This window comes from Watersipora subatra, chromosome 1, assembly GCF_963576615.1.
Source record: "Watersipora subatra chromosome 1, tzWatSuba1.1, whole genome shotgun sequence".
Lineage (NCBI taxonomy): Eukaryota > Metazoa > Bryozoa > Gymnolaemata > Cheilostomatida > Watersiporidae > Watersipora > Watersipora subatra.
This window is the reverse complement of record NC_088708.1, coordinates 11,534,245-11,561,908: the sequence shown is the minus strand read 5'-3', so window position 1 is coordinate 11,561,908 and position 27,664 is coordinate 11,534,245. Positions and strand designations below refer to the sequence as shown.

Here is a 27,664-nt window from a genome sequence, read left to right as displayed (position 1 = left end):
TGAGCTGAAGATGTGGAGACGACGATCTCGTCTCTGTTCTAGCGCAGTGGCAGCTTTGACTTTGGCGCTGGTCGCTTCACAAGGTTAGTAAAGTGGATTTTAAAGTTTGTTAAAAAGTTTTCTTATTCAGTAAGTCATCATCATGATTGTTAGCTCTCAGGATTAAGATTAAACTGTTCCAAGTAGAGAAATTATTATCTCTCACTTTTGGCTTAACGTTGAGTTTGTTTCACAAAAAGTTTGTAACTTTCCAATTTTGCAACAATTAAAAATTCTTAAAAACAATCCAATTTTAAATCTATCAAACGGTTTGTGGTCGAAAAGTTTGGTGTCCATCATCAATATTAACAGGGAAACTATTCTCACTTTTTCAGCTATCATAAAGGGTAATGGCAGGAGTGATTTAGCAAGCTACGCAAAACTGAAAACATCTTTCGCTACTGTGTAATAAATTTGACTTAAAATATAATTCTTAGATATTAAAACCCAGATTTATCAGTAGGATGTGTCCTTGCTATTATTGTGACTCAGATTTGTCAGGATGTGCCCTTGTTATTATGGCCATAAAATAGGAGAATAAGTGTAATTAATTAGTTTATAATTTTTCTCTTTCAGTTTTAGAAGTTTGCCATAACAGGAGACTAAGAAAAATGTAGAATGTCTGCACAGCAGTCTTAAGTTTTTACATATCTTAGACTTTACATATGTAAAGTACAAACAGGCAAAGTACAAAAGGCACCTTTGTGTTTGTTACAATTGTGAACATCATAACATAAGTATAATTTCTTTTCATTTGAGGAATGCTGAATTGAAAAATCTATGAACAATCATACTTCTTGTTGAGCTCGAGCAAGTCATCACATTTGCAGGGATATTGCACACTATTTTTTGCCTCCATTCTCATCATCTCATTTTTTGCCCGTTATTGATCCACTTTCTCATTCATCTCACCTTTTTTTACTCTTATCATCACACAATTCAGCCATTTCATCATCTTCTTCAATTCTTTTTCATCTTCTTTATGCTTTTTCTTACCTACTTTGCTACTCTATTGCTAGATGAAACAGCAAATCAGGTTTGTTTCTGAATGCAAAATTGATTTTTATCTGTATCCCTCCGCTCACGATATGGAGGAAACACTCAACAATATGATTTATGACCTCCCGTCTCATATAGCTGCATTTGATGAAGTCGTGTAGGCAGAAGATGTATCTTTGTGTCACATGTCATTGGTTTTTTGGCAAGCGTAAGGCAATTCTGACTTCAGGTATATGCATCACCTTGGCTATGGGAATAGATATTTAAAAATATCTATTTTTATAGTTTTGTGGTTTGACGCTGCTATCATCAGGGTCATCTCCTCGACTGCTGTCATGCTGTCAGTGTCTCAAGGGTGCTGTTTCTCTGCATTCATTATGCCTCCTTCCTAGACACTTTCCGCTGCTTGTACATTTACCGTTGTTACAAAAATCCCAACCACTAGCAGTTGTCTGTCTCTACCTCTAATTAGAAAAATCTTATGTGATACGAGCTGCTCTTAAATTATAAGTGAAGTCACTTTATTGACATAGAGTTATTCTTAAACATTTGGCTTCGCTTACCACGGTGCTTACAATTAGTTTTTATTGTAATAGAATACTGCTATAAAATGTATTCCTTTGGACTGTAAAAATATGGTTTTTCAATTGCAAATGAAATGGCAATTTACATGAGGATGTCAGTAAAACTGGTATAATATGTAAAAAGCCAAAGGTATATCTTTAAACAGTTACCTATGACACGCCCCTGCAACCAAAGGTATATCTTTAAACAGTTACCTATGACACGCCCTCTGCAACCAAAGGTATATCTTTAAACAGTTACCTATGACACGCCCCTGCAACCAAAGGTATATCTTTAAACAGTTACCTATGACACGCCCCTGCAACCAAAGGTATATCTTTAAACAGTTACCTATGACACGCCCCTGCAACCATAGGTATATCTTTAAACAGTTACCTATGACACGCCCCTGCAACCAAAGGTATATCTTTAAACAGTTACCTATGACACGCCCCTGCAAAACGCGTAGCCATTGCATAGATACAGGTATTTGAGAAAGCTACATGCAAGTGCATGTAGCTTCCTCAGAAAGATTGAATAAAGAGATTTGATCTCAGCCGTGTGAAGACTCGGCGTCCATCATGATTCCCCATAGCCAATATTCAAGTATCAGCATTGTAATTTTCTATTATCGATTATCAACAACTCATGATAGCGATTATGCTTGGGCAGCTCTATCTGTTTTCTCTGTTATATTTTTTCTCAATGTGGAAGTGTCTGATGTAAGTACTGATGAAAGTGAGTCAAGTGTAAAAATAACCTGTGTTCATGAAATGCAAAAAAACTATAAAAAACTTCAGTTTACAGTCAATTTAATCAGCTAAGGAATTAGCCAAAATATTTCATGGACAATTCCTATTTATACCTGTGGCTTTTCCACATCTGTTACAGCTAAGAATATTTTCATACAAATAGTTGTTTGTTTGAAGCCCTGTCACAGCCGGTCAAAAGCAAATCTCAAACAAAATAAGCTCCCGTTAGAAATGAATTAAATGGAATCGATATTATGTCCGCAAGGAATCAGCTTTCTAGGCCAATCACATTTGTGTTTGTTTTTTCTCTACCAACATAATCATTTAGACCCGACACGTCAGGACTCAGGACTGCATCAAGATTAAATAATTGTCACAGATCTTTGGTGTGCGTAGCTCCCCATTAAACATCTCTCGGGGCGCTTATCTTTGGGTTTATTAGATATCAGGCACCTTCTCATGTAATAATAGCAATATAATGCCCAGTCATTTTTTATGGATCATCGTTCTCATGGCACAGTATTCTTGTTTATTATTATATTTAACTTAAGAATAACATATATATTGCTTAATATATATGTTCTTCTTATATAGCTATGCTTATCCCCTCCCTTCCTCATCTCTCTACGGCAATAGTCCCTCTTTACGGTTCTCCTTTTTGCGCATGATAATTTGTGTTGAAACTCAAATGCACTACGTATTTCTAAATTTGGAATTGTTACCTAAAACCCGAGGAAAATCAGTAGATGGGTGCAATTTTAATCTGGTGATGATTAACAACTATTTATCACAAGAAAATTAATTAGAAAAACTTTCCCGCAACTGGTAGGCTTTGTTATAATTTTATAATTGCATTTTCTAAGACAACTGATTGGCTGTAAAAGTAATTCTGATTACAAATTGGCAACCAAATTATGAAGCACGCTGACCTTGTGTGATTACTGAAGAAATCATTAGAAAATTTTTATACAGTCATATAAATTCTTATACAGTCATACCTCGACATACAGTCATACCTCGACATACAGTATATACCTCGACATATGAAGTTAATCCAGTTTAATATTTGCTTTGGGTGACACGACTGTCACAGGTCAAAACTGTCATCTGTCAAAACTGCTGTATGTCAAGGCAGCTCTGGACTGAAACTGTTGTATGTTGAAACTGTCGTATGTCAAAACTGTCATGTCAAAACTGTCATCTGTCAAAACTGCTGTATGTCAAGGCAGCTCTGGACTGAAACTGTTGTATGTTGAAACTGTCGTATGTCAAAACTGTTGTATGTCGAAAGAAATATTTGTAAAATTACCGTATGTTTGTCTGATTCGTTACAGAGCCTGAAGAACAATGTAAGAGAGTTTAAAATAATAACATATAACATTAAAACAGATGCATCATATAAAACTGTGTAAGAAACTGAATGCAAAAACCTAAATTATATGTAGGGATTAAATTATTAAGGTGATAATTATTAAAAAGATATTTTTGTTATTTTACCATAGAGACATGTAAACAGAAATGTAGGTTCAGCGAGTGATAGATATACATATACATCATCTGACTTACACTAACTTACACTTGATATAATTTAAATTAACTTATGCTCTTTTATTATTATTATGTTATATTCCAGCTCCATCAGCACCATTGCTTGCAAAGCAAGTATTCTCAGATATTTTTTACACATTGTACATGTATGTTGAAAACAACATCGTATGTCAAGATATTGACATTTCTTCAAAATTCATACGACGAGGTGATTGTAAGTCAAGGTTGGACTCAGTGACAAACAAATCGTTACTTTTAAGTCCTGTTAGCAATGTTATTATCATAATTTGTATACTGGCTGCGCTAGATATGACATGATTCTATACACTCGCTGTGCTGGTATGCCTGGTGATCAATTACTTGCCAAAATTAAATATTCTGCCACGAGGTGCATGGAATAAATTACCATCAAAATAGGAATTGATCTGAGGGATTAGAGGAAGAGCTCAGCCATACATACATGTTATGAATTGTTTTAAAAACGACTTCATATTATTTCAAAATTTCTCTTAGTGCCACACCATGTAATCAAATTACTATGGTTACCGTTGTCTAATTAAAGAATGTCAACTATCCAAAAAGTTACATTGTCTTTTTGTGCCAAAATCTGTAATGTAGTTGTTGTCATAGGTTGCATGTATTTATTTAGAAGTCAATTTATATCCTATTGTAAAGAAGTTCTGTAACAATAACTGGAAACTGGTATAAGGCTGATATAATCAAATGTGTTGTGGTATCTGTGTGCATTTCAAGTACGAACATGGATTACGTGTGAAAGGATTGGCTTTGCAATCAGTTTCTATCGGTTGTAAGATCAGCATACATCTGGCCCACAATGTCCACTCTAATAGTCCACACGTTTCAACACACAATTTTAATTAAATATTGCGGAAAATTGAAGAGCTCAATAAAGCTTTGTTGCTACTGAAAAATCTCTAAAAATATCAAACATTTATGATTTATGGAAACATAAATCATAAGTGTTTTCAGGGAACTTCTGACTTATGGAAACACTTTTAGTGATTCCATAAATCTATTCTTCAATTGATTTTCATAATCGCTTTTCTCGTTACCAGCTACAAATATACCCAACAATTGTAACTTCAATATTGTGTTCTAATCTACTCTACCTTAGCACTGCTAGAGTGTATCTCTCTATTTTATGTGTTCTTTATTGTTGAAATGAAAAATATGTTACTATTATTGATGGACAGCAGCATAAAGCACTGATAATAGTATCAACAGTAATAAAATAACAGTAAAAGAACAAAATTCTCTTTGCGCTGTTTTAGCCACAGAATGGGATATACCGGTTGGCACGCGATTTTCTGGAAATAACATCACAGCCAGATCAGAGACGCATAACTTAAAGGACTTCGGAAGGTCATATATTGATCTTGGGATAGAGATATTGCCTGGAGTACTGCAGGCCTTCCAGTACTACATATATAATCCATATGGAACAGCCAGACCACAGAGGGCAAAGTTCTTAGTCTGGGAACTTCAGTTTCAAGAGTTCACCGGACAGACTAACCAACTTTACAATTCCTCTATTGTACTCAAGTATGAACTTGCGTTTACTGTTGGAACACAGACTGGGGTATACACGGTGAGTTGAAGAAATGCTTTTACTTGTTCTTTTAGCAAAACAACTATTTAACGTGATTCAAGTATTCTAGTGTCGCTTGAAGTTAAAATGACTAAATTTTGAAAAATTTGAATAGCTTCCTTTAACGAAATCAATGCAGAGACTACATTAGGTGCAAATTCCAGCAGTTGGCACACCACACAGACTCCAACAATTAACGTGAACTGCCGATGGTGTGCAATCATTTCTGCCTAGTGACTATTGCTCGATTGGCAATTCCGTGCTGAAGTGTGTATTGTTCTGTAGTTAATTCTGTGCTGAAGTGTGTATTGTTCTGTAGTTAATTCTGTGCTGAAGTGTGTATTGTTCTGTAGTTATTTCTGTGCTGAAGTGTGTATTGTTCTGTAGTTACTTCTGCGCTGAAGTGTGTATCATTCTGTGGTTACTTCTGTGTTGTTTAGTGTACTGCTACATATGGTGAGTCTACTAAGGAAAATCCTAGACTGTGTTACTTTGAAGATATGAAATTATCACCTGAATGACCTGAGCTATACTATCATAAATTCTCAGATCAGGATTTGTGAGTCTTAGTGTCTCATTCCAAAACTTGCAACACTTCAGAGCAAGAGGATTTAGTTATTGTAATACTACTGAGTATGTTGAGGTTTTTAAGCTATCATATCATATCTCAGACTCTTGATTAGTCAATTCTAATCAGCGGTAGCTTTAAAATTTTATGCAAATGAAAGTTTCTGAAATCACTATGTGAAGCCACTAAGTACTAGATGAAACTGGGTGTTTTTCTATGCAAAAAGAATGCATACGGGTATATGAGTGACGTGTGTATTTTAGTAACTCGCCTCTCACAAGAATTACACTTGTTTTGGGATTCATGATATTAAGCAACAACAAAGCCATTTAATTATCTTTGACAGGGTGGTAGGAGTAGACATTAAAAACTGTATCTTAGGATCTTTATAAGTATTATATTATAATATATTATATAATAATATATAATATATTACATATAAAAAATGTGTTTGGTGAAAGTTGAAAGTACTTTTGTTGGACTCACTCGCAGATCAAACTCTAATCAAAAGAGTATTTTATGTTGAAAGTGGCATGTAGAAGACAACTCCCAGTTTATGGATACTTGTAGGATGACACAATTCTTTATCGAGTAGCCCTCATTCAATAATACAAGGGTAGAGGGAGGAATCCACAAATGCCTATCATTGCTCACACAAGTTCTTGTTACATACGTAGATGAACATTACGCTAGCTCTGCTCCATTCACACGTCTAAACATGACTCGCATAAGTTTATGGTATCTATTGTACATATATGCAAGTGTGTACATGGTACATTTACTTATAAGGATTACAAGCGCATAGTAGAAATCTTTATGTCTATTTGCCTGCTCAGTTACTTCAGTAGCTAGGTGTTGCCATTGGAGTGGGACACGGGCTATTAGGGTTTAAATAGATTAGTTCTGTGAATCGCTATTAAGTAAAAAACCAGCACATCTGTCCTGTTTGGTTGACTATGTAAAGCCTGACATCAGGAAAGTCGCAAGAGACTATCGCAGAGTGTTCATCATTTACCAATACATTTACGTATACAATTTAATATCATATACCTAAAGTTATCACACTTTGCTACCAGAATTTGGAGATACAGCCGACTGGGGTGGCTCCTTGGACACCAGAGTTGCTACTCATAATTCATTCTGACGAGATGGCAGCATTTGAAATTCCTTAGTAATATGATTGAGTGAATAACTCAAGTACCCATAATGCACCAGTTTGAGACTACAAGTCTCTCCTCCCATTCATCAGACTAACCAGAAAATAATTTTCAAAGAGATTTTTGCTAAAGATGAAAGATAAGATACCGTAGCTGAGATCGTCTCTTGATGATATGTAGACGGTTATTATGACCAATATATTTGTCAAATTCATCGTGTGGTTTACTTCTATGTACTTGCATCATATGAGGGGGTACGGTTAAGAGTTGAACTGCGTTACGCCGCTGAATCATTACATCTGTATGTCGTTTCATAAATCAATCAGGTCGGAGCAATGTTTTAAAATAGACTCGTTTCAACGCGTGGCAGGTGACAGTGCGGTTACTTCCACAAATTTCATCAAATACACCACTGATAATAATAACCCAAATTCCACCAAATACACCTCCGATAATAATAGCCCAAGTTTCATCAAATACACCACCGACAATAATAGCCCAAATTTCATCAAATACACCTCCGATAATAATAGCCCAAATTTCATCAAATACACCGCTGGTAATAATAGCCCAAAATTCATCAAATACACCACCGATAATAATAGCCCAAATTCCACTAAATACACCGCTGGTAATAATAGCCGAGAGATGGCATGCTACCCCTTATGCAACCTTTATAAGGAATTCCTCAACTACTTCTTATTGTCTTCTCTTTTTGAAGACTACACATAATTTTGACATTCTATATTATAAAATTTGCAGGTCTTAAACTAAAAGTTTAAACTTTGTTTAAAATAAAAGCTGAATTATGTTTAAAATTTACCCAAGGAAGAGACAGACGCCTAGGAATGTATCTCATGAAAAAGAAAATCCAGGGAAAGTAATTGCAGGGGTTTTTAAAACAGTGCTGGCAGGAAACACTTTGCACGTATCAACAATACCAGTAATATGTTGTAAGAGGTATTGCTGATATTTTAAACCTTATTGTAATGAAATTCAAGTTTTCCATGCTTTGAAAGACAAGATAACTATAGAATACGAGCAAATACCAAAACTGACATATGTGTACCTCGATTGATTATGATGTCAATACACTACTTATGCCCCACCCATCTCCGGTGATCTCATCATAGCCGATGATGTTTGCCACACGGATTAACTAGTTCATAGCTCTTTGAAATAGCAATTTTCCTGAGCTTAGGTTGTAGTTTATCTTTAGCTAATCTTCCTATGGATCTATTCTGTGGTGTGAATTATACTGGCTGCTAGCTGAAAGCTTTTTTTAGCTTTATCTAGTCTCCTTTTGCCTCATGGAAAAAGATGCATTGATAGTTGCATTGGAAGTATAACACTTTTGTTTAAAGTTAGGCGCTTACTGTGTTTCTATAGTGGCCTCAAACCATTAACATGCCCCTAACAATCACGATATCTGTAAACGCCTTGTTTGTGTCTCGTTTGAATGATGGGACAAGTTGAGCAAACTTATTATACCATGTTAGGTATCGCTTAGAGTTTGACTTAAACTTAGCTGAACTCATACACGTAATGGAAGCCTTTCTGAGATTGTTAAGTTCTTATCAGTTTTAATGACTCGGTTAACACAAAATGTTAAGCGACTGTCGCTAGAGGATGTTATCATAGCATTCTGAACTAGCAATAAATTACACTACTGATGTTGTCCTAATAGTTAGGATATATCTATGGTTTTGAATAATTCTCTTTGATTCCGAAGCTAAACTATTAGTAGGATATTAAAAGTTTAGCTTCGGAATAGTATAATAGTAATAGTATAATTATAGTAATTAGGATACATCTATGGTTTTCCATAATTCTCTTTGATTCCGAAGCTAAACTTTTATTCTAATGATCGCTTTTAAGTTTTGTTTTGCAACAGTGCAGTTAAGGTTGACAAGCATTGTGCTGCCATATTTCACTGACTATCCCCTATCTCCTAGGTGCCTGTTACCGATCGACCTAACATGAAAGCCCAGTACTTCTTGGGATTCAGCACTACTGAAGGAGTGATACCATTCACGTTTGACTACGCGACGCATAACTCTGCTAAGAAGGTTGTGCCCACGCTAGAGCTATCTGTTCCACGCGTTGGGGACACCAGCACAGCGCAGGACTCTGACGGGGAACGGGTGATATATTCAATTGGGGCTATCGTTGATCCAGGTGGGTTCTCATCACAATAAATGCCTTTTGTCAGATCAGTAGGTTTTTATCAAGAGAGTTGGCTCTTGTTTAGCGATTACAAAGTTTCCATACTGTAGTGACACCTGGGTGCGCCAGTGCCGAAGCGATACGCAGGGCCGACCAGCAGACCATGTTTCCATAAGGTGCTATAGTAGACAGCGATGGTTGTGCAAGGCCTTGTGTCAAGGTTGTATCATTAAGATGTCAAGGACACATGAAGCATATTAAGCAACAGGAAAGCAAGACCTATAGGCAGTACTAGTGTGGCTCCATTGGTCACTAAGCCCGTTTCTATGGCACAAATATGGCGCATCGCACGGGTCTTTCACTTTCAAACAGCGACACCGAATCACAACAGAAGGAGATTGACACGGCTGTTTCCATGTTGGCATGGTAGCGCCACATGGGGGTGTGTCGCTACTCTACCGCTGCATGGAAACTTAGTAAATATGGACTCCAGTGAGGTTAGTCGCTAGGCGCTCTCCTAACAAGTGAGGTGGTTTTCTGTGAGATAATGTTACAGTTGCATAAGTCTTTTGTTCATTTCCAATGCGTCAGTTTATTTATTACGATATAAACAGTTTATTTAAGCTGTTGAATTGTCTCAGCACAAACCCATCAGTGTCAATTCGATGACAGGCTTTAAAATTTGTGTCTATTGATTTGAAGCTTACTTAATAGATGAGAAGAGCAAATGTGAGGGCAATTTTCTGCGTTTTATAGCTTTTTCACATAAACTATTTAGTGCTGGTTTTATAAAGCCCACAAAGTTAAAACATTTTGTGTAATTACTTTTAGCCATCACTTTCTTAAATGTTATTTCAGCAGAGTAATTGCTGATAGCTCACTGGCTAGCCAGCCAATCAACTCTAGCCACGTAAATTCCTGTTTCAACTCGTTTGTCTAAAAAGTTGGCTATGAAATAACTTTCAAGTTTTTTTAGCAGTCCATCGTGTACATAAGGTACATGTAGATGCTTGCTGCCTATGAGCGGTCATGTTCTTTCATTAACTTATTCTTGCTCTATGATTACATGAAAATATATAGATATAAACACGTGTATTACTCTATTATTGGATTAGAATACAAAGCTACAACTACACTCATTACTCTATTATTGGATTAGAATACAAAGCTACAACTACACTCATTACTTTATGATTGGATGAGAACCTTTAAATATATAGACGCTGTCACAGGTTTCACAAGTGAGCTTTTTTTATCTTTCTTTTTTATTTCATATTTGTCCATATCTTCGTTGTCTTTGTTCTTCTAGTCTTTTTCCTCTCAACTTTTTTGCTTTGATCTCTCATTCCGTTGCTTTGATCTCTCATTCCGTTGCTGGTCCATTATAGCATTTTTTTACAAACATTACCACCTTTTATGTTACATTTTCACTATCTTCATCCTTTTTTGGCTTATTGGCCAAGGCATGCCCAGGATAATTTTAAGTTATGTTGTGTAACATACAATTCACGTGTTACAACATGTTACAGTGATAATAAATGAAGAGACCGGAGAGGAAGACAACAGAATGATGTGTTACTATGGTTACAGCTGTGATTACTGTAAGTTTCTTATACTGCAACCTTCTGAACCGCAAGAGATTTTTTTTTATACTAGACCTTATCGGCTGTGACAGCTTTTATATGGAGTTTTCCTACATTTTATCAGCCATCAATTATGGAGCCACTGGGGCTACGGGCCAGCCAGGTGCTGATGGAGAGCCTGGTCAACCTGGTGCACCAGGTATTCAAGGACCACCTGGTAGCACCGGTGTTGATGGTGATGTCGGAGAGAAAGGGCAGCCTGGAGCCACTGGGGCACCTGGAGAGCCAGGACAACCTGGTATGAAAGGAAACCAAGGAAGAGATGGTAATACTGGCAGACCTGGAAACCCTGGTACGACTTGATTATAGACTTTATTTGTTCAAATGGTCTAAAGGTCCAGCCACACGTAACGAATTATTCGTTCAATCTGACCGAATTCACGAATTTCACAGAATTCACAGATTTATTCGGCCGAATATCACAGAATCGTCTGAGCTGTGCATGCACACCGAATTCGTCAACGAAACGCTTTTAATTGGCTAACCAATTTTTTTAGCGAGCACGGTTCTAGTAGCTTTGACAAGTGGTATAGTCCAAGACACCTACGACGACACACAATAAAAGTATCACCGCGATATGACTTGATACATACGATGCAACGGCCTATATGCGCTATTGTTGGTTCTCTCTCGTTGGTTCACCATGGCAGGAACTTCTCATCGTGTATCCAGAATTTTCTTTTAGATGTTTTAGAAGCTATGAATTATTTCTTTTTCAATAATAATAATTTCTTTTTATGTAGCAAAAGCTCCGTCGCAAAAACAGTCGCTATCTTTAGCGCATATAGGCAGTTGCATCGTATGTATCAAGTCATATTGCGGTGATACTTTTATTGTGTGTCGTCGTACGTGTCTTGAACTATACCACTTGTCAAAGCTACTAGAATCGTGCTCGCTAAAAAATTAGTTAACCAATTAAAAGCGTTTCGTTGACGAATTCGGTGTGCATGCACAGCTCAGACGATTCTGTGATATTCGGCCGAATAAATCTGTGAATTCCGTGAAATTCGTGAATTCGGTCAGATTGAACGAATACTTCGTTACATGTGGCCAGACCTTAATACTGGCTAATTATGCTTCTAATTGCAAGATGAAGTAGAGAATAAGGCATAGCAACATGGCTGCTAGCAATAGATATATGATATACATGTAATATTATAGCAACCAGTTTGCTTTTTATACATATAATTTGGGTTTTGTTAATGACAGGGCGACCAGGTTCTGATGGGCTACCTGGAACAAGAGGACAAGATGGCAGAGACGGATTTGATGGAAGAGATGGTTTTGATGGTTCTCCGGGTGAGCCAGGAGAGCCTGGATTTCCAGGCCAAGATGGGAATCCTGGTTCAAGTGGACAACCAGGTACTCCTGGACAAGATGGTTTTCCTGGCCAAACTGGTGTGCCTGGACAGACAGGCGCTAATGGAGAGCCTGGCTCACCAGGTCAAAAAGGAAATGCTGGGATCAGAGGATCAAATGGGTTGCCAGGAAGGGATGGATTACCAGGAGAAAGAGGTGCTTCTGGTGCACCTGGTTCAGATGGTAGACCGGGAAATGATGGACGTGATGGCAATCCAGGAGACAGAGGAGCACCAGGACAACAAGGTCGAAATGGAGAGCCAGGTAGACCTGGCACTCCTGGTTTAAAAGGTAATGCAGGAGCCGATGGAAGAGATGGAAGGGATGGGGAAGATGGTAGAGATGGCAACAGAGGAGAACCAGGGCAGCAAGGAGCTCCAGGTCAACAAGGTTTGCCAGGCCAACCTGGTAATGAAGGACAGAGTGGATCACCTGGAGCTAGGGGTGCAGATGGGCAGAATGGTGAAAAGGGTGATAGAGGAATCTCTGGGCAAGATGGTAGACCAGGAGAACGTGGGCAGCCTGGCACACCAGGGCTGCCAGGTAGTACTGGAGCGTCTGGTACTCCAGGCCGTGCTGGTAATCCTGGACAGGATGGTCAAGATGGAAGAGAAGGCTCACGTGGAGAAGCAGGAAGGCCTGGCCAAGATGGGGTGAATGGGCAAGATGGACAAAATGGTAGAGATGGTATTGATGGTTTTGATGGGGCGCCAGGGGTAAAGGGTAACCAGGGTGTTAGAGGTGAGCCTGGCGCTTCAGGAACTCCAGGACAAGATGGTATTGATGGGCGTCCAGGCGAGAGAGGTTCTCCAGGGAACATAGGTCAGCAAGGTCAAACTGGCTCTGAAGGTCAACCAGGACAAGATGGTAGCCCAGGACAAGATGGATCGGATGGATCGCCCGGGATGCCAGGGCGAGATGGCTTTGATGGTCAGCCAGGTGCACCTGGGCAACCAGGACAGCCAGGTTCTAAGGGAAGCAATGGTTTACCTGGCAGAGATGGCAATCCAGGCAGAACTGGTGAGCGTGGTGACCAAGGTCTACCGGGAAGCCCTGGATCTGATGGTATTCCAGGAAGAAATGGTGCTAAAGGAGAGCGAGGAAATGATGGCGTACCAGGACAAGATGGTAGACCGGGTCAGCCTGGCAATGATGGATTAAGTGGAGATCCTGGCCAACAAGGTTTACCAGGCAAAGATGGGGCTTCTGGGCAACCTGGTCAAAATGGTCTTAAAGGAGAAAAAGGCAACAATGGTTATGATGGGCAGCCAGGATTACGTGGCGATTCAGGATTACCTGGAAGAGATGGAAATCCGGGAAGAGAAGGCCAGAAAGGAGCAGATGGGGCTCCAGGCTTTAATGGTAGAGATGGGCAAGATGGTAGACCTGGAGACCGGGGAGCTGATGGAATCCCTGGTAACCCTGGAACCGATGGGCAAAGCGGAGCTAAAGGTGAACAAGGAGAACCTGGTCAGCCTGGAGAAAATGGTAGAGATGGAAGGAATGGGTTTGACGGCAGAAATGGTCAAGATGGGCAACCTGGGGAAAGCGGTCTAGCAGGGCTACCTGGTGCTCCAGGATCTGATGGTCAGCCCGGTGTCAATGGAAATCCTGGCACCCCTGGCATCAGAGGATCCAAGGGAGAGCCTGGAAGAGCAGGTGCAACTGGAGCTGCAGGACGAAATGGAGAGCCAGGAAGAGATGGTCAATCTGGTTCTCCTGGTTTTGATGGACAAAATGGTTTACCCGGACTAAAAGGAGATTCAGGAGTGAAAGGCGCTCCTGGTAACCCAGGTGCACCAGGCTTCTCTGGTGCCCCAGGACAGGATGGCCAAGATGGGAATGATGGGCAAGATGGTAGACCCGGTGAAAGGGGAAGTCCTGGACAACCTGGCACTGATGGAAGAAATGGACAACCTGGAAGCAAAGGTATGTAGCAAATACTGTGTAATCATTTAAATTTCTATTATTTTGTAAAGTTGCCTACATAGTTATAAACTTAGTTTTACTATTCCAAATAAATGAACTTTCATACTTCTCTTATGGAATAAAAATGTGCACCCTTGACATAGGTTCACCTGGTTCTGATGGACGAAGTGGAAATCCTGGACAGGATGGTCGACCGGGTGAGCCGGGTAGAGATGGATTCGATGGACTGGATGGTTCACCTGGCTTTCCCGGACAGCCTGGTTTACGAGGAAATGATGGACAACCTGGAGATACTGGTGCACCTGGTGCACAAGGGCAACCTGGTCAACCCGGTCAGAGAGGAGACAGAGGTTCACCCGGCCAGCAAGGAGCTCCAGGGAAAGATGGGGATCCTGGAAGAGATGGAGACAGGGGATCAGATGGAGCTCCGGGGCAAAGTGGTAGAGATGGACAAGATGGTAGACCTGGAGAGAGGGGTGCTGATGGCCTACGTGGTACTCCTGGATTTGATGGGCAAAGTGGCGCGAAAGGAGATCAAGGTGAACCTGGTCAGCCTGGGCAGGATGGAAGAGATGGAAGGAATGGGTTTGATGGTCAGGATGGAGAAAGAGGAAGTCCAGGAGTTCCTGGCAGAGATGGTTCTAATGGTCTTCCTGGTAAGAAATATTGTAAACTATGAATTTTATATTATACCAGCGCCATAATTGGCTAATATTTTAGTATGAATAGTGCACAGAACTTACCGTACTATAGTGTGTTGTAAACTGATTGTTATTTTTGCACTTTGTGTAGCATATACATGTATGTACTGTATATGCTACACATGCACATATACACATGTAGCATATCCATGTATGTACATATATATGCGTATTCTGTGCTGCTAACAGATATTGTAATGATAACTATCTGATTTCCTTTGGATAATAAATATTGACTTGTTTGTGTATATGAAGGCTGATGATGCAATGGATATTTTGTATCCGCTACAACTTTTGTTTGTCCGAAGTCCTCTGCTAGAACAAACTTTAAATAATATATTTGAATTTTGGCTTTTGCAGGAGAAAGAGGTAATTCGGGCCAGCCTGGCGACCGAGGTAGTCCAGGCAGAGATGGATCAGATGGAAATCCTGGCTTTCCAGGACAAGATGGTCAACCTGGCTCGCCTGGTAGAGATGGTGAGCCTGGGAGAATTGGTCAAGATGGCAGAGACGGATTTCCTGGTGAACCTGGAGAGCACGGCCAACCTGGAAATCCTGGTCAGCAGGGTTCACCTGGGAGAGACGGAGAAAGAGGTAGAGATGGCTCTCCTGGTGAACAAGGTGCACCTGGTAGGCCTGGACAGCAAGGCCAACCCGGACAACCCGGTGGTCAAGGACTTCCAGGAAGTGATGGCAACCCAGGCAGAGATGGAGAAAACGGCTCTCCTGGAGCTCCAGGCCAAAATGGTAGAGATGGGCAAGATGGTAGACCTGGGGATAGGGGAGCAGATGGAATTTCTGGTACTCCTGGCTTTGATGGTCAGAATGGAGCTAAAGGAGACCGAGGTGAACCTGGTCAGCCCGGACAGGATGGTAGAGATGGACAAGACGGATTTGATGGCCAACCTGGACAAGATGGACAGCCAGGCCAGAGTGGCCAGCCAGGTGGGTCCTGCACAACTGTCAAATGGCTAATCCTAAATGACAGTAGAAGGAGTCAATGCTCCATCTTGACTCCTAGACACTATAGCTTGTTGTCTGTGCTCACTGTAATTTATTGTAAGCAAGTGCAAAAAGTGGTTTGCCACTTTTGTGTTGCTGTAACTTGGGCTGGTTGACTGAAATATTCTCCTAAACTTGAGTGAATAAGAACTCAATATATTTGTCTCATTCCAAAAATTCTCATAAGTTTTCACAACGCACTTAGGACAACTTAATTTTTGACTATATCTACATCCAGTTACTCTGCTACTCTGTAAAATAATGAAACAATCTATAATTGTTTTACACGCTAGTAGGATTGTCTCGCGGTATATGTATGGTGACTTGTGTTTGTTGAGTTTTTATTATTTCAAGTCTGTAAAACCTCATGACGCTATCATGAACACATCTATCATTGTTACCTCATAAACATCTCGGACAAACATTATAGAGCCTGGCTATGACAAGGTCAAATAACCATCTAGGACATACATTATAGAGCCTGGCTATGACAAGGTCAAATAACCATCTAGGACATACATTATAGAGCCTGGCTATGACAAGGTCAAGTAACCATCTCGAACATACATTATAGAGCCTGGCTATGACAAGGTCAAGTAACCATCTCGAACATACATTATAGAGCCTGGCTATGACAAGGTCAAATAACCATCTAGGACATACATTTTAGAGCCTGGCTATGACAAGGTCAAATAGAGGCAAAAAGTGAAACTTCTGTTTGAATCTATCAATATGAAACTTCGTCTTCAAGTTGAGGTTCTTTTTAAATTACTCGGTTGTTTTGCTTGATAGGCGAAAGAGGATCTCCTGGTAGAGATGGAAGTCCAGGAGCTCCGGGAGATAGAGGAGCTGCAGGGGAGCCTGGTCAACCAGGGCTGCCTGGTAGTACTGGTCTACCTGGACAAGATGGAAATGCAGGAAGAGATGGGGAAAGAGGGTCTCCTGGAGCACCAGGGCAAAATGGTAGAGATGGACAAGATGGCAGACCTGGAGAAAGGGGTGCTGATGGATTATCTGGCACACCCGGATTTGATGGTCAGGATGGAACCAAAGGCGATCGTGGAGAACCTGGGCGTCCCGGGCAGGCTGGTAGAGACGGTCAAAATGGATTTGATGGAAGGAATGGTGAAGATGGACGGCCCGGCCAAGATGGTCAACCGGGTAAGTCAGTTTTCATGCTACGTATCAGGATAGTAATAAGTTTTAATACTTTTTTCATAAGAGCAGCTGCCACAAGGTCTCTACTGCTTCTCATCCTCATTCAAGCACTACAGTCGAGCACCTCATGAGATCACCCTTTTATCAGTGATATACTAAGTTGATCAAGCGCTGTACAGCTCGGAGAATGTCTCATAAACAAAAAGAAAAGATTGGGTGAAAGTAATTGCCTTTTTATTTTCTTAAAGGATACAGGATACTGGCAGGAAACACCTCACACATACCAACACTACCAACGATCTGTTGGATGATGGGAATTGTTTCAAACTTTGGCGTGTAGAATAATACAGCATATATATATATATATATATATATATATATATATATATATATATATATATATATATGATGTATGATGATTTTAGTGAGAGCAGTAGCTACACAAGATGACTTTAGTGAGAGCAGTAGCTACCAATACTACACAAGATGACTTTAGTGAGAGCAGTAGCTACCAATACTACACAAGATGACTTTAGTGAGAGCAGTAGCTACCAATACTACACAAGATGACTTTAGTGAGAGCAGTAGCTACCAATACTACACAAGATGACTTTAGTGAGAGCAGTAGCTACCAATACTACACAAGATGACTTTAGTGAGAGCAGTAGCTACCAATACTACACAAGATGACTTTAGTGAGAGCAGTAGCTACCAATACTACACAAGATGACTTTAGTGAGAGCAGTAGCTACCAATACTACACAAGATGACTTTAGTGAGAGCAGTAGCTACCAATACTACACAAGATGACTTTAGTGAGAGCAGTAGCTACCAATACTACACAAGATGACTTTAGTGAGAGCAGTAGCTACCAATACTACACAAGATGACTTTAGTGAGAGCAGTAGCTACCAATACTACACAAGATGACTTTAGTGAGAGCAGTAGCTACCAATACTACAAAAGATGACTTTAGTGAGAGCAGTAGCTACTAGAGTTGCCCCGATTTTGGTATCGGAATCAGTATCGGTGCCGATATGAGTGTCAAGTATCTGAATCGGTATCGGCCGATCTTTTCTTAAAAAATCTGAACCTTCCGATACTTTTTACAGATCAACCATTTAGCAGAAAACTGTATTTTAGCCTGCTATACTAAGTAAAAAATCATCAGCTGTAAGCTTCTTACTTTTACTTAATGAATTTCAGGCCTGCCACACAATTTATTTCATGTCTATAGCCTGATCAACACAGCGAAGGAAACTTTTTAGCCAGAACGTAAACAAAAAGTGTGGTATTTACCAATTACAGCGATAGGTTTTATTGCAAGCAATCACGAACAAGATAACAAAAGTGGGAAACAAGAACGCAGTGTAATATTTCTATTTACTAGCATTACGAAAGTAATTTAAACAGTCGACGCATAAAGTTATCCATCCCTCTCTTGATCCTGACGATACAATGGATCGTTTGTAATGTACAAAAAACGGTAACCCCAGTGGCGTATCGGTATGTAGCCTGTCCTCCAACATCTGTTGCAAGGGAATCCCCTTCAGTACGCTCGGCTACATTGATAATGATGGAAGAAAAGAGACGTCTTACTGAGATAATTGAATCACTAACGGTTTTTAAAAGAAACATTGATTTGCTCTAAACTTGTACAGGCACAGCAGTTCATCCAACAATAGAAGAGGGACTTCGTTATCACAGATAGAACTGTACCACTAACAGTAATTACCTTTATTTACAAATTACAAGAAACATGGACTGTTTTGTTACTACATGCACGGTATGTCAGTATGTGAATATGTATATATTTTTTCCATAAATGCAAACAAATAGATACAATAATATTCATGTTTTCTTTGCATTATGTTTGTATTTGCAAATTAAAATGAGCTACTATCTATGCAACACAAAAGATCTGAATCGGTATCTGAATCGGATTATTTTTCAATTAGGATCGGTATATCGGATCGGTATCTGAATCGGCTGGTGAATTTAGAATCGGGGCATCTCTAGTAGCTACCAATACTACACAAGATTATAGTAGACTAAAACTATGTGCTCATATCTGCTCGACTGTTTAGAGATATTGGACTGTTTCTAACTTGTCTATGTATTTCCTTTCTAGGAGCTCGAGGACAACCTGGCATTGCTGGCAATGATGGTACACCAGGCTTACCGGGAGCAAAGGGAGACGCTGGAGTACCTGGTTCAGACGGGAGACCTGGAGAAAATGGTCGACCGGGATCTGATGGCAATGATGGTGCAGACGGTTTTCCAGGAGCACCTGGACAAGATGGTAGGCTAGGTAGAAAAGGCAATGATGGTAGACCAGGGGCTCCTGGAGCTATTGGACAGCCGGGTGAACAAGGGAGAAATGGTTTAGATGGTCAAAAAGGAGCGGTGGGTGCTCCTGGTAATAATGGACGAGATGGCATTCCAGGTCAACCTGGCAGGGCAGGTGATCGTGGTAGCCCAGGTGAGCCTGGAAGAGTGGGTCAACCAGGGTCCTCTGGTCAGCGAGGTAACAATGGAGCACCTGGGCAACCAGGGTTGCCTGGAGCAGATGGACAACCTGGACAAGATGGTCAGGATGGGCGAAATGGCTTTGATGGTAACCCTGGCAGGGATGGTAGTCCGGGAGCTCCTGGGTTACCTGGCAATGACGGATTTCCTGGGCAGCCTGGTCAACCTGGAGAACAAGGTCTTTCTGGTCAACCTGGAGTACCAGGTTCTACTGGACTGCCTGGTAATCGTGGAAATGATGGGGCTCCAGGACGTCCAGGTGATCGTGGTTCGAATGGTAATGATGGTAGACCTGGTCAACCCGGACAAGATGGAAATCCTGGACAGAGAGGATTTGATGGGCGGCCTGGACAGGATGGAAGACCAGGTTCAGTAGGTGCACCTGGGCAAGCTGGACAGCCTGGAAGAGATGGTCAGCCAGGACAGAGAGGGACTCCGGGTAGTCCTGGACAAAGAGGGAGCTCTGGACAGCCGGGGCAACGTGGAATCTCTGGTCAAGATGGTGAAACGGGTAGACCGGGAGAAGCAGGTCAAGATGGTCAACCTGGTTTTCCAGGAGCAACTGGACAGCCTGGTATAAGAGGAAGCAAAGGAGATCAAGGGTCACCAGGGAGCCCTGGACAAAGTGGAACAGATGGACTACCAGGGCAGCCTGGAAGACCAGGAGACATTGGTAGGCCAGGTACACCAGGCACAAATGGGGCAACTGGTGCTCAAGGGCTGCCAGGTTCACCTGGACAAAGAGGAATTCCAGGTAGTCGAGGTACTCCAGGAGAGCGAGGAGTAAATGGTCTGCCAGGACAGCAAGGAGAAAAAGGAGCTGTGGGAACTAAAGGGTCAAGGGGTCAAGATGGTCGAGATGGAGAAAGCGGCAATGATGGAAGGAATGGCCAGGATGGTTCACCTGGACAAAGGGGATCGACAGGTGCTAATGGTCGAGATGGTCAACCAGGAGCTCGCGGTTTTCCTGGAAGAGATGGACAACAAGGTGCACCCGGTCAGCCAGGGGAGCGTGGTCGAGATGGTCCAGCCGGACGTGAAGGACAGCGTGGTGCGCCTGGTCGTGATGGTTTACGTGGGTCAAATGGACAGGATGGACAGCCTGGTTCAAGAGGCTTTGATGGGAGACCTGGTGAAAATGGCTCAGATGGTCTGCCAGGACAACGAGGCTTACCTGGACAGAAAGGCCAAAATGGTGCTTCTGGACGTGATGGTGCTGATGGGTTTCCTGGTCAAGATGGAAATCCTGGGGTGCCTGGAAGAGATGGTATGTATTCACCTTTGATCCTTTCTGCAAATGTGATAACTATAAACATTTTCATTGAAACTGTCATAATCTATTTTGCAATATCCAATTTAATAAATTTGTAATTTTTTGCAGGTTTTGATGGCCAAATCGGCGAACGAGGCAGACCAGGTGACTCAGGACAACCTGGACAGCCAGGACCTCAAGGAGCACCAGGACAACAAGGGACCAGAGGGAATAACGGAAGAGATGGACAAAGTGGTCGGCAAGGCGCACCCGGTGAGCCTGGACAACGAGGAGAAATGGGACAACGTGGACAGCCAGGAAATCCTGGAAGAGATGGTGCTCCAGGTCAGCCTGGACAGCGAGGGTCCAACGGTCAAAATGGCCTGCCTGGAACTGATGGCCGTCCAGGTTTTGATGGTTCTCCAGGCAGACCTGGGCAGCCTGGTTTAATTGGGCAACCGGGTGAGCCTGGAGGTCGAGGTGCTACTGGAGCTACGGGAGCTAAGGGTTCATCAGGAAGAGATGGTCGAGATGGAATAAATGGCCTGAGGGGATCCCCTGGTAATCCTGGACAACGTGGATCTGATGGCCAACCTGGAAACCCTGGGGTTTCTGGTAGATCTGGCGCTAAAGGAACAAATGGTGTACCTGGCCAACCTGGTCGTGCTGGTCGTGATGGGCAGCCTGGAAGCCCTGGGCCTGCAGGCAATCCAGGATTACCTGGAAATGATGGCGAGAGAGGTCAACCTGGTGTTTCAGGAAGAGATGGTAGACCTGGACAACAAGGTTTGCCGGGTGGCCCTGGTCTTCAAGGTTTCCCTGGAGATAAGGGAAACCCTGGTCAACCAGGCCGTGATGGACGACCTGGAAGGCCAGGTCTGCGAGGACAAATTGGTGCCCCAGGTGTGAATGGAGTAACAGGAAGTACTGGTGTAGCTGGAAGACCAGGGCTACCTGGACGTGATGGAAACCCCGGGCGAACTGGTCTACCAGGATTTAGAGGTTCTGATGGACAGCGAGGTGCTCCAGGCGAGCGAGGAGAAACAGGTGAGGCTGGCATCAACGGAGCAACAGGAGCAACAGGGGCCAGAGGGCCAGCAGGGCCGGAAGGACAAAGAGGTACTCCGGGAGATCCTGGTCAAAGAGGTCTTGATGGAGAAATGGGAGCTACAGGAGCCACTGGAGTAGCAGAAACTGGTGCTACAGGCGCCCCTGGCAACAAAGGTCAAAAAGGAGAGAGTGGTGTATATGGCATAAATGGAGCCACAGGAGCTACTGGTGCTTCTGGTTTACCTGGAAACCCTGGTATACCAGGAAGCACTGGTCAACCAGGACTGGACGGAGCACCAGGTTTGCCAGGTTTAAAAGGAAATACAGGAAACATTGGCTTGGATGGAGAGAGGGGAGCAACTGGTGCAAGCGGTAGTTCTGGAGCACCAGGTGCGACTGGCATACCCGGAATACGTGGCTTAAAAGGAGATGAAGGTCAGCCTGGTGCAAGTGGTTTTGTTGGCTCTACTGGCAGAACTGGAACTCGGGGCATTAAAGGTGCACAAGGAAGAGCAGGTCCAACTGGTCTTTCAGGTCAAAAAGGAGAACCAGGCACGGGTATTGGGAAAGATGGAGCAACAGGAGCACCTGGGGAGCGAGGTTTACCTGGTAGTGCAGGTGTTAAGGGAGATCGAGGTTTTCCCGGTAATGCTGGTTCAAAAGGCAGGAAAGGAGAGTCTGGCGCATTTGGAATAAATGGTGCAACTGGTGTTCAAGGTGTTCCTGGTCAACCTGGAGTACCAGGAGTTGAAGGACAACCTGGGATTCCAGGTATAAAAGGAGAAAAAGGTTATGGCGAAAGTGGTGGAACAGGTGGTACAGGTGCTACTGGGGCTAGCGGCAGAAGAGGTGCCCCTGGACCCCGAGGTTTACCAGGTGAGCCTGGTGATGGATTTCTTGGAGCAGTTGGATCTACTGGAGCAACTGGTCCCATCGGTCAACCTGGTGTTCCTGGCTTTGTTGGTGCAACTGGATTAAAAGGAGAACCAGGAGATGGATTTGATGGACAACCAGGTGCAACTGGAGCAAGCGGTCAAAGAGGTCGTCGTGGACCAAAAGGTGAAAGAGGAGATGGAGAGAATGGAGAACCTGGTATTCCAGGAACACCAGGGTTACCAGGAAGTAAAGGAGAGGTCGGGGCCACGGGTTCAAAGGGTTCTGACGGAATTGTTGGTCGTCCAGGGTTTCCTGGTGAAAAAGGAGAACCTGGCATTTCAGGAGGAGAGCTTGGTGCAACTGGTGCTACCGGTCGTCCTGGAAACACAGGCTCTTCTGGATCTAGGGGAATAAAAGGAGAGCCTGGAGAGCGTGGATTGGACGGGCTTCCAGGTGTGACTGGCAGTATTGGAGTTCCTGGTGAAAAAGGATCAGATGGACAACGTGGAGAGCCTGGTTTACCTGGAGAACCTGGGGCAAAGGGTCTTCGCGGATTTCCTGGAGATGGTGGGCCAGGCACTAGAGGTTCGACAGGTGCAACAGGCAGGTCGGGAGTAGCTGGAGTCAAAGGAGACATTGGAATCCCTGGATTTGATGGACAAGATGGGGAAGTCGGAGCACCTGGAGACAAGGGAGCACCGGGACTTCAAGGTTTGTACAAAACAGCCTGAGTGTTCACGAGTCGAAGTCTTTTAAAATTTTCCTTTTTGTTGTTAAAATGTAGCAAAAACTTTTTTCAGTCATGCAATTCTTACTAGGGGATGTTTATTAGGGCAAAAGTTGCGCACTAGTGCTCACCAGACACATATAGATAGAGTTAACCATCTGAAGCTAACAGGCATGCTTTGGCGTTTTTGTCAAGCAAAACGGCAATGTGTAGTTTTCTTAGAATGAAGCAATTTAGGCTTTATGTATCTGTAAACATTGGTACCCTAATTACAGTGGACTGAACAGAAATGCAAACTATCTTATAGTGTTTGTAGATTGGCCATATGATGGTGCAATCAGTTAACCAATGTGAGAGGAAGTACTGCTGAGTGAATGTTTGCAGGAGCAATAACGAAAATAATAATCTAGTATATTGATCAAGCATACAATCTGAGATAGAAATATTTTAATTTTCATTGTAGTTCGCAGCTGCATATATCTATTGCTTATTGTTTCTAGGAATTCCTGGGTTGACCGGTGCGAAGGGAGAACGTGGAGAGCCTGGAGCACCTGCTGCTGGTGGTCCTGGGTTTAAAGGAGAAAAAGGAGATCTTGGCCTTCCTGGTTCAGATGGTGTACCAGGGCCTCAAGGAGAGAAAGGAGTTCCTGGCGATAGAGGATTTGATGGTGTGGAAGGCTCAGTGGGAGAGCCTGGGAATCCTGGCATCAAAGGAGACCAGGGTTTGGCTGGTTTGCAAGGTGACATCGGGGCAACCGGGGAGAGAGGGCCTAGAGGACAAAAAGGAGAACCAGCTGGTTTTGAGTTAGGTGGGGATGGAATAGGTGCAACAGGCTCCACTGGTGTCAAGGGTATTAGGGGTGCACCTGGTTTGCAAGGAGTAACTGGAGCACCTGGATTAAGTGGTGCCAATGGTACTGATGGAGCACCCGGCCTACCTGGCATGAAAGGGGAACCAGGAGCGCCTGGTGCAGCCGGACCAGTTGGTTTACCTGGTGCTACAGGTGATCCTGGAGCACAAGGTGATCCAGGGTTGAAAGGATCAATGGGTGATCAAGGTCTGCCTGGTCTTGATGGAGCTGATGCAGTAGCAGGAGAGATTGGTGCAACTGGAGTTCCTGGTGCTCCTGGAATCAAAGGAGCATTAGGAGACATTGGAGCTCCTGGGCCACAAGGAATAAAAGGTGAAATGGGAGACAGAGGTCTGCCAGGTGTCACTGGGGAAAGAGGCTTGAAAGGATTCAAAGGAGATGCAGGTTTTGATGGCCTGGATGGCAGACTCGGTGATACCGGTCTTCAAGGTCCAACTGGAGAAAAGGGAGAGCAAGGTGTAAAAGGCATCGCCGGCATTGTTGGTCCTAAGGGTGCGAGAGGCGATCAGGGAGCTCAAGGTCTTAAAGGAGCTGCCGGAGCAACAGGAGACAAAGGAATTGTTGGTGATCCTGGAGTAGATGGCAGAGATGGAAAGTTTGCCGTGACAATTAATGAATGTTCCACGAATAATGGCGAGTGCTCCCAAGTCTGCCTTAATACACTAGGAGGATATTACTGCGCTTGTGACAAAGGCTTTGAGCTTCTAGCATCTGGCCCATCTAGTTGCGATGGTAAGTACTGCTGAACACAGCTTGGTAAAAAATAGCTCTAGAATAGATTCACTTAAAGAAATCGAGCAAAAATTTAATAGTAACTAAGTGCAGTCATATAATCTCCATCTTTGCTGGATTGTACGCTAACCACTGTACTTTCTAAACGCTTTAAGGGTAGTAGGAAGTATTGCTCATTTCTTACCTGCAAAGTTTTTTATTTTGAACGAGAAAATTCATTGTGATCCAATAACCGTGTAAACCAAACTATAGTTACGGCAGCTTTGCTATCAGCACTGTTGTTTTGGTTTTAGCGGGAACTATCTACTGCGACAGCTATTTTCACTATGGCACATTGTGCTACTGTCAAAAGCTTGGAGTCGTCACTCCTATGAATGGAACAGCTTGTAAAAATATAGATGAGTGTGCTGTTGATAATGGCAACTGTGAACACATATGCACAAACACTCTGGGAAGTCGTACTTGTTCCTGCGATCCTGGCTATGCGCTGACAAGTGATGGACGCGGGTGTCAGGATATTGATGAATGCGCTGAAAAAGCTGACGGCTGCAGCCATATCTGCGTCAACACACTTGGAGGCTATTACTGTGGCTGTCCAGCTAACATGGAAATGTCTACTTCACCAAGTCCTTCTATAGACCTTTGCGTACCTAATCAAAGTGAGTATAGCAAATTATCATTTCAGATGCATTTTGGTAGATTTATGCAAATTGAACCTAACATCGAAGTGCAGTGTATTTTCTGCTCAGCATTTTCAGAACAACATTCCGTAAATTTAATATTGTCATGTGAATAATATTGCTTTTGTGTTTTGGTCGCTAATTGTGAATGGTTTTAAATGGTTTTATTGCTTGAATATGAGGTCACTATAACATAAACTCTATGATTTGACTCTTACAGGAGGAAAGTGCGAATGGACGAAGGATTACCGCAATGTATGTTATTGCCATTTGGCAAATAATTTTGCTGTCACCAAGGAAAACACGACTTGTCAACCACGTAACGAATGTGCAAAGAATAATGGAGGGTGCGCGCATGTCTGTACCAACACACTAGATGGTCACATGTGTTCGTGTTTTCCACCACCTAATAGCGGCGAAACTGCTGGCTGGCCTAGCGATGTTTGGCAGCTTAGTACCAATGGGTATGATTGCATGGACGTAGATGAGTGTGCCGATCCAGCATTCACGACCACCACGTGTCGATCAGAAACACACTACTGCATTAATAAGCCTGGATATTGGGAATGCATACAAAGAGGTTTAATAGTCGCAAAGTCTGGAGCTGTCTTGTCACAACGTATGTCCCAAATATTACTTCGCAGCACTTGTGTAAAAATTAAACTATGTAATTCATTGGAATACAAATGCTCTTTCACCTCAAGCAGACTTGTTAAGAAATGGTTACTATATGTTAACACATGTTAAGAATGGTTAATATATGTTAGCATAGCTTAATCACATATTAACATATAGTTAGCATATGTCAATGTAAGTTAACATATAGTTAACATACGTTAACCATGTTTTAACATATAGCTACCGTAAAGCTAACAAACGTTAACGTATTTTAAAAGACGCGCTTGTCAACATATAATCTTATTTGTTGCAGTGAGTGGCAGCAAGCAAATATCTGGCGACTCTATGCTGAGCACAATGATAGTCGGCAGCATTTCAATTGTCATCATCGTCGTGCTGCTGTCAATCATAGTCGTCCTTAAAGCGAGAGAGCGAAGAGCTTCAAGGTACTGAGTTGTAGGCTAACAAACACTCACCGAGGATATTCATTGCTCAAAAGATCGCTCTCAGTTCTGAGCAGCTTTCATTATATATTTAAACGGAATTAACTTTAGCATACAAGTCAGCATGTATTTCATGATACTCGGTAGGTTTTGCCCAACATTCTGTTAATAGACTTTGTGTATCTATCTAAAAAAACTTAGACTTATTTTGTTTATGCTTGCAATATTCTTTTTCAAACCTGCGGTTTTACCGATTGTATGCTTCAGTGTTGTACGGGAGCTGTACTGTATTTTGTAATATTTATATGGCCAGAAGCGTGAGTAGTAATCCAGAGAGAACATGATTGCTAGTGTTTCTTATATTACTTATTAAGAAATACAGCAATGTATTTGGGAAGCTGTGAATGTATCTTTGTCTGTACACACTGTATCCCAGAACTTGCATAGCCCTAGCATACTTTTGTATGTTCCTAGTAGATGTAGTTAGAGGATAAGGTTGACTTGATTAATTTGGAACATATAATATGTTGAGTAATATATCAGAAAAGGCATTACATATTCTAAAGCCAGCTAAGTCAGTTACGTAACTATTGCAACTGTGGTGAAAGCTAAAATTTCACTGAGTTATTTGCTCAATTGAGCCCTGTTTATATCTGGGAGGATAACTCCAATCATTCATATGTTTTTATTT

At 42.2% G+C, this 27,664-nt stretch overlaps 1 protein-coding gene across 1 annotated transcript; it reads left to right on the top strand.

Annotated features, from left to right (window-relative positions):
- On the top strand, window positions 1-27,378 carry LOC137409125 (uncharacterized). The gene is made up of 15 exons (XM_068095541.1): window positions 1-83; window positions 5,195-5,511; window positions 9,192-9,414; window positions 10,932-11,003; window positions 11,110-11,337; window positions 12,255-14,333; window positions 14,477-14,989; window positions 15,395-15,979; window positions 16,829-17,197; window positions 19,326-20,990; window positions 21,105-23,612; window positions 24,129-25,232; window positions 25,526-25,891; window positions 26,133-26,531; window positions 26,844-27,378. The coding sequence occupies exons 1-15, from the start codon at window positions 11-13 to the stop codon at window positions 26,981-26,983; spliced, it is 10,641 nt and encodes a 3,546-aa protein (XP_067951642.1). The 5' UTR covers window positions 1-10; the 3' UTR covers window positions 26,984-27,378.
- The last annotated feature ends 286 nt before the right edge of the window (window positions 27,379-27,664 follow it).

Excerpts from the sequence above, each read along its gene's own strand:
- LOC137409125 (XM_068095541.1), top strand. The coding sequence starts at position 11 with ATGTGGAGACGACGATCTCGTCTCTGTTCTAGCGCAGTGGCAGCTTTG. Across the intron at positions 5,512-9,191 it reads CACAGACTGGGGTATACACG|GTGCCTGTTACCGATCGACC; the intron begins GTGAGTTGAAGA and ends CCTATCTCCTAG. Across the intron at positions 11,338-12,254 it reads TGGCAGACCTGGAAACCCTG|GGCGACCAGGTTCTGATGGG; the intron begins GTACGACTTGAT and ends TGTTAATGACAG.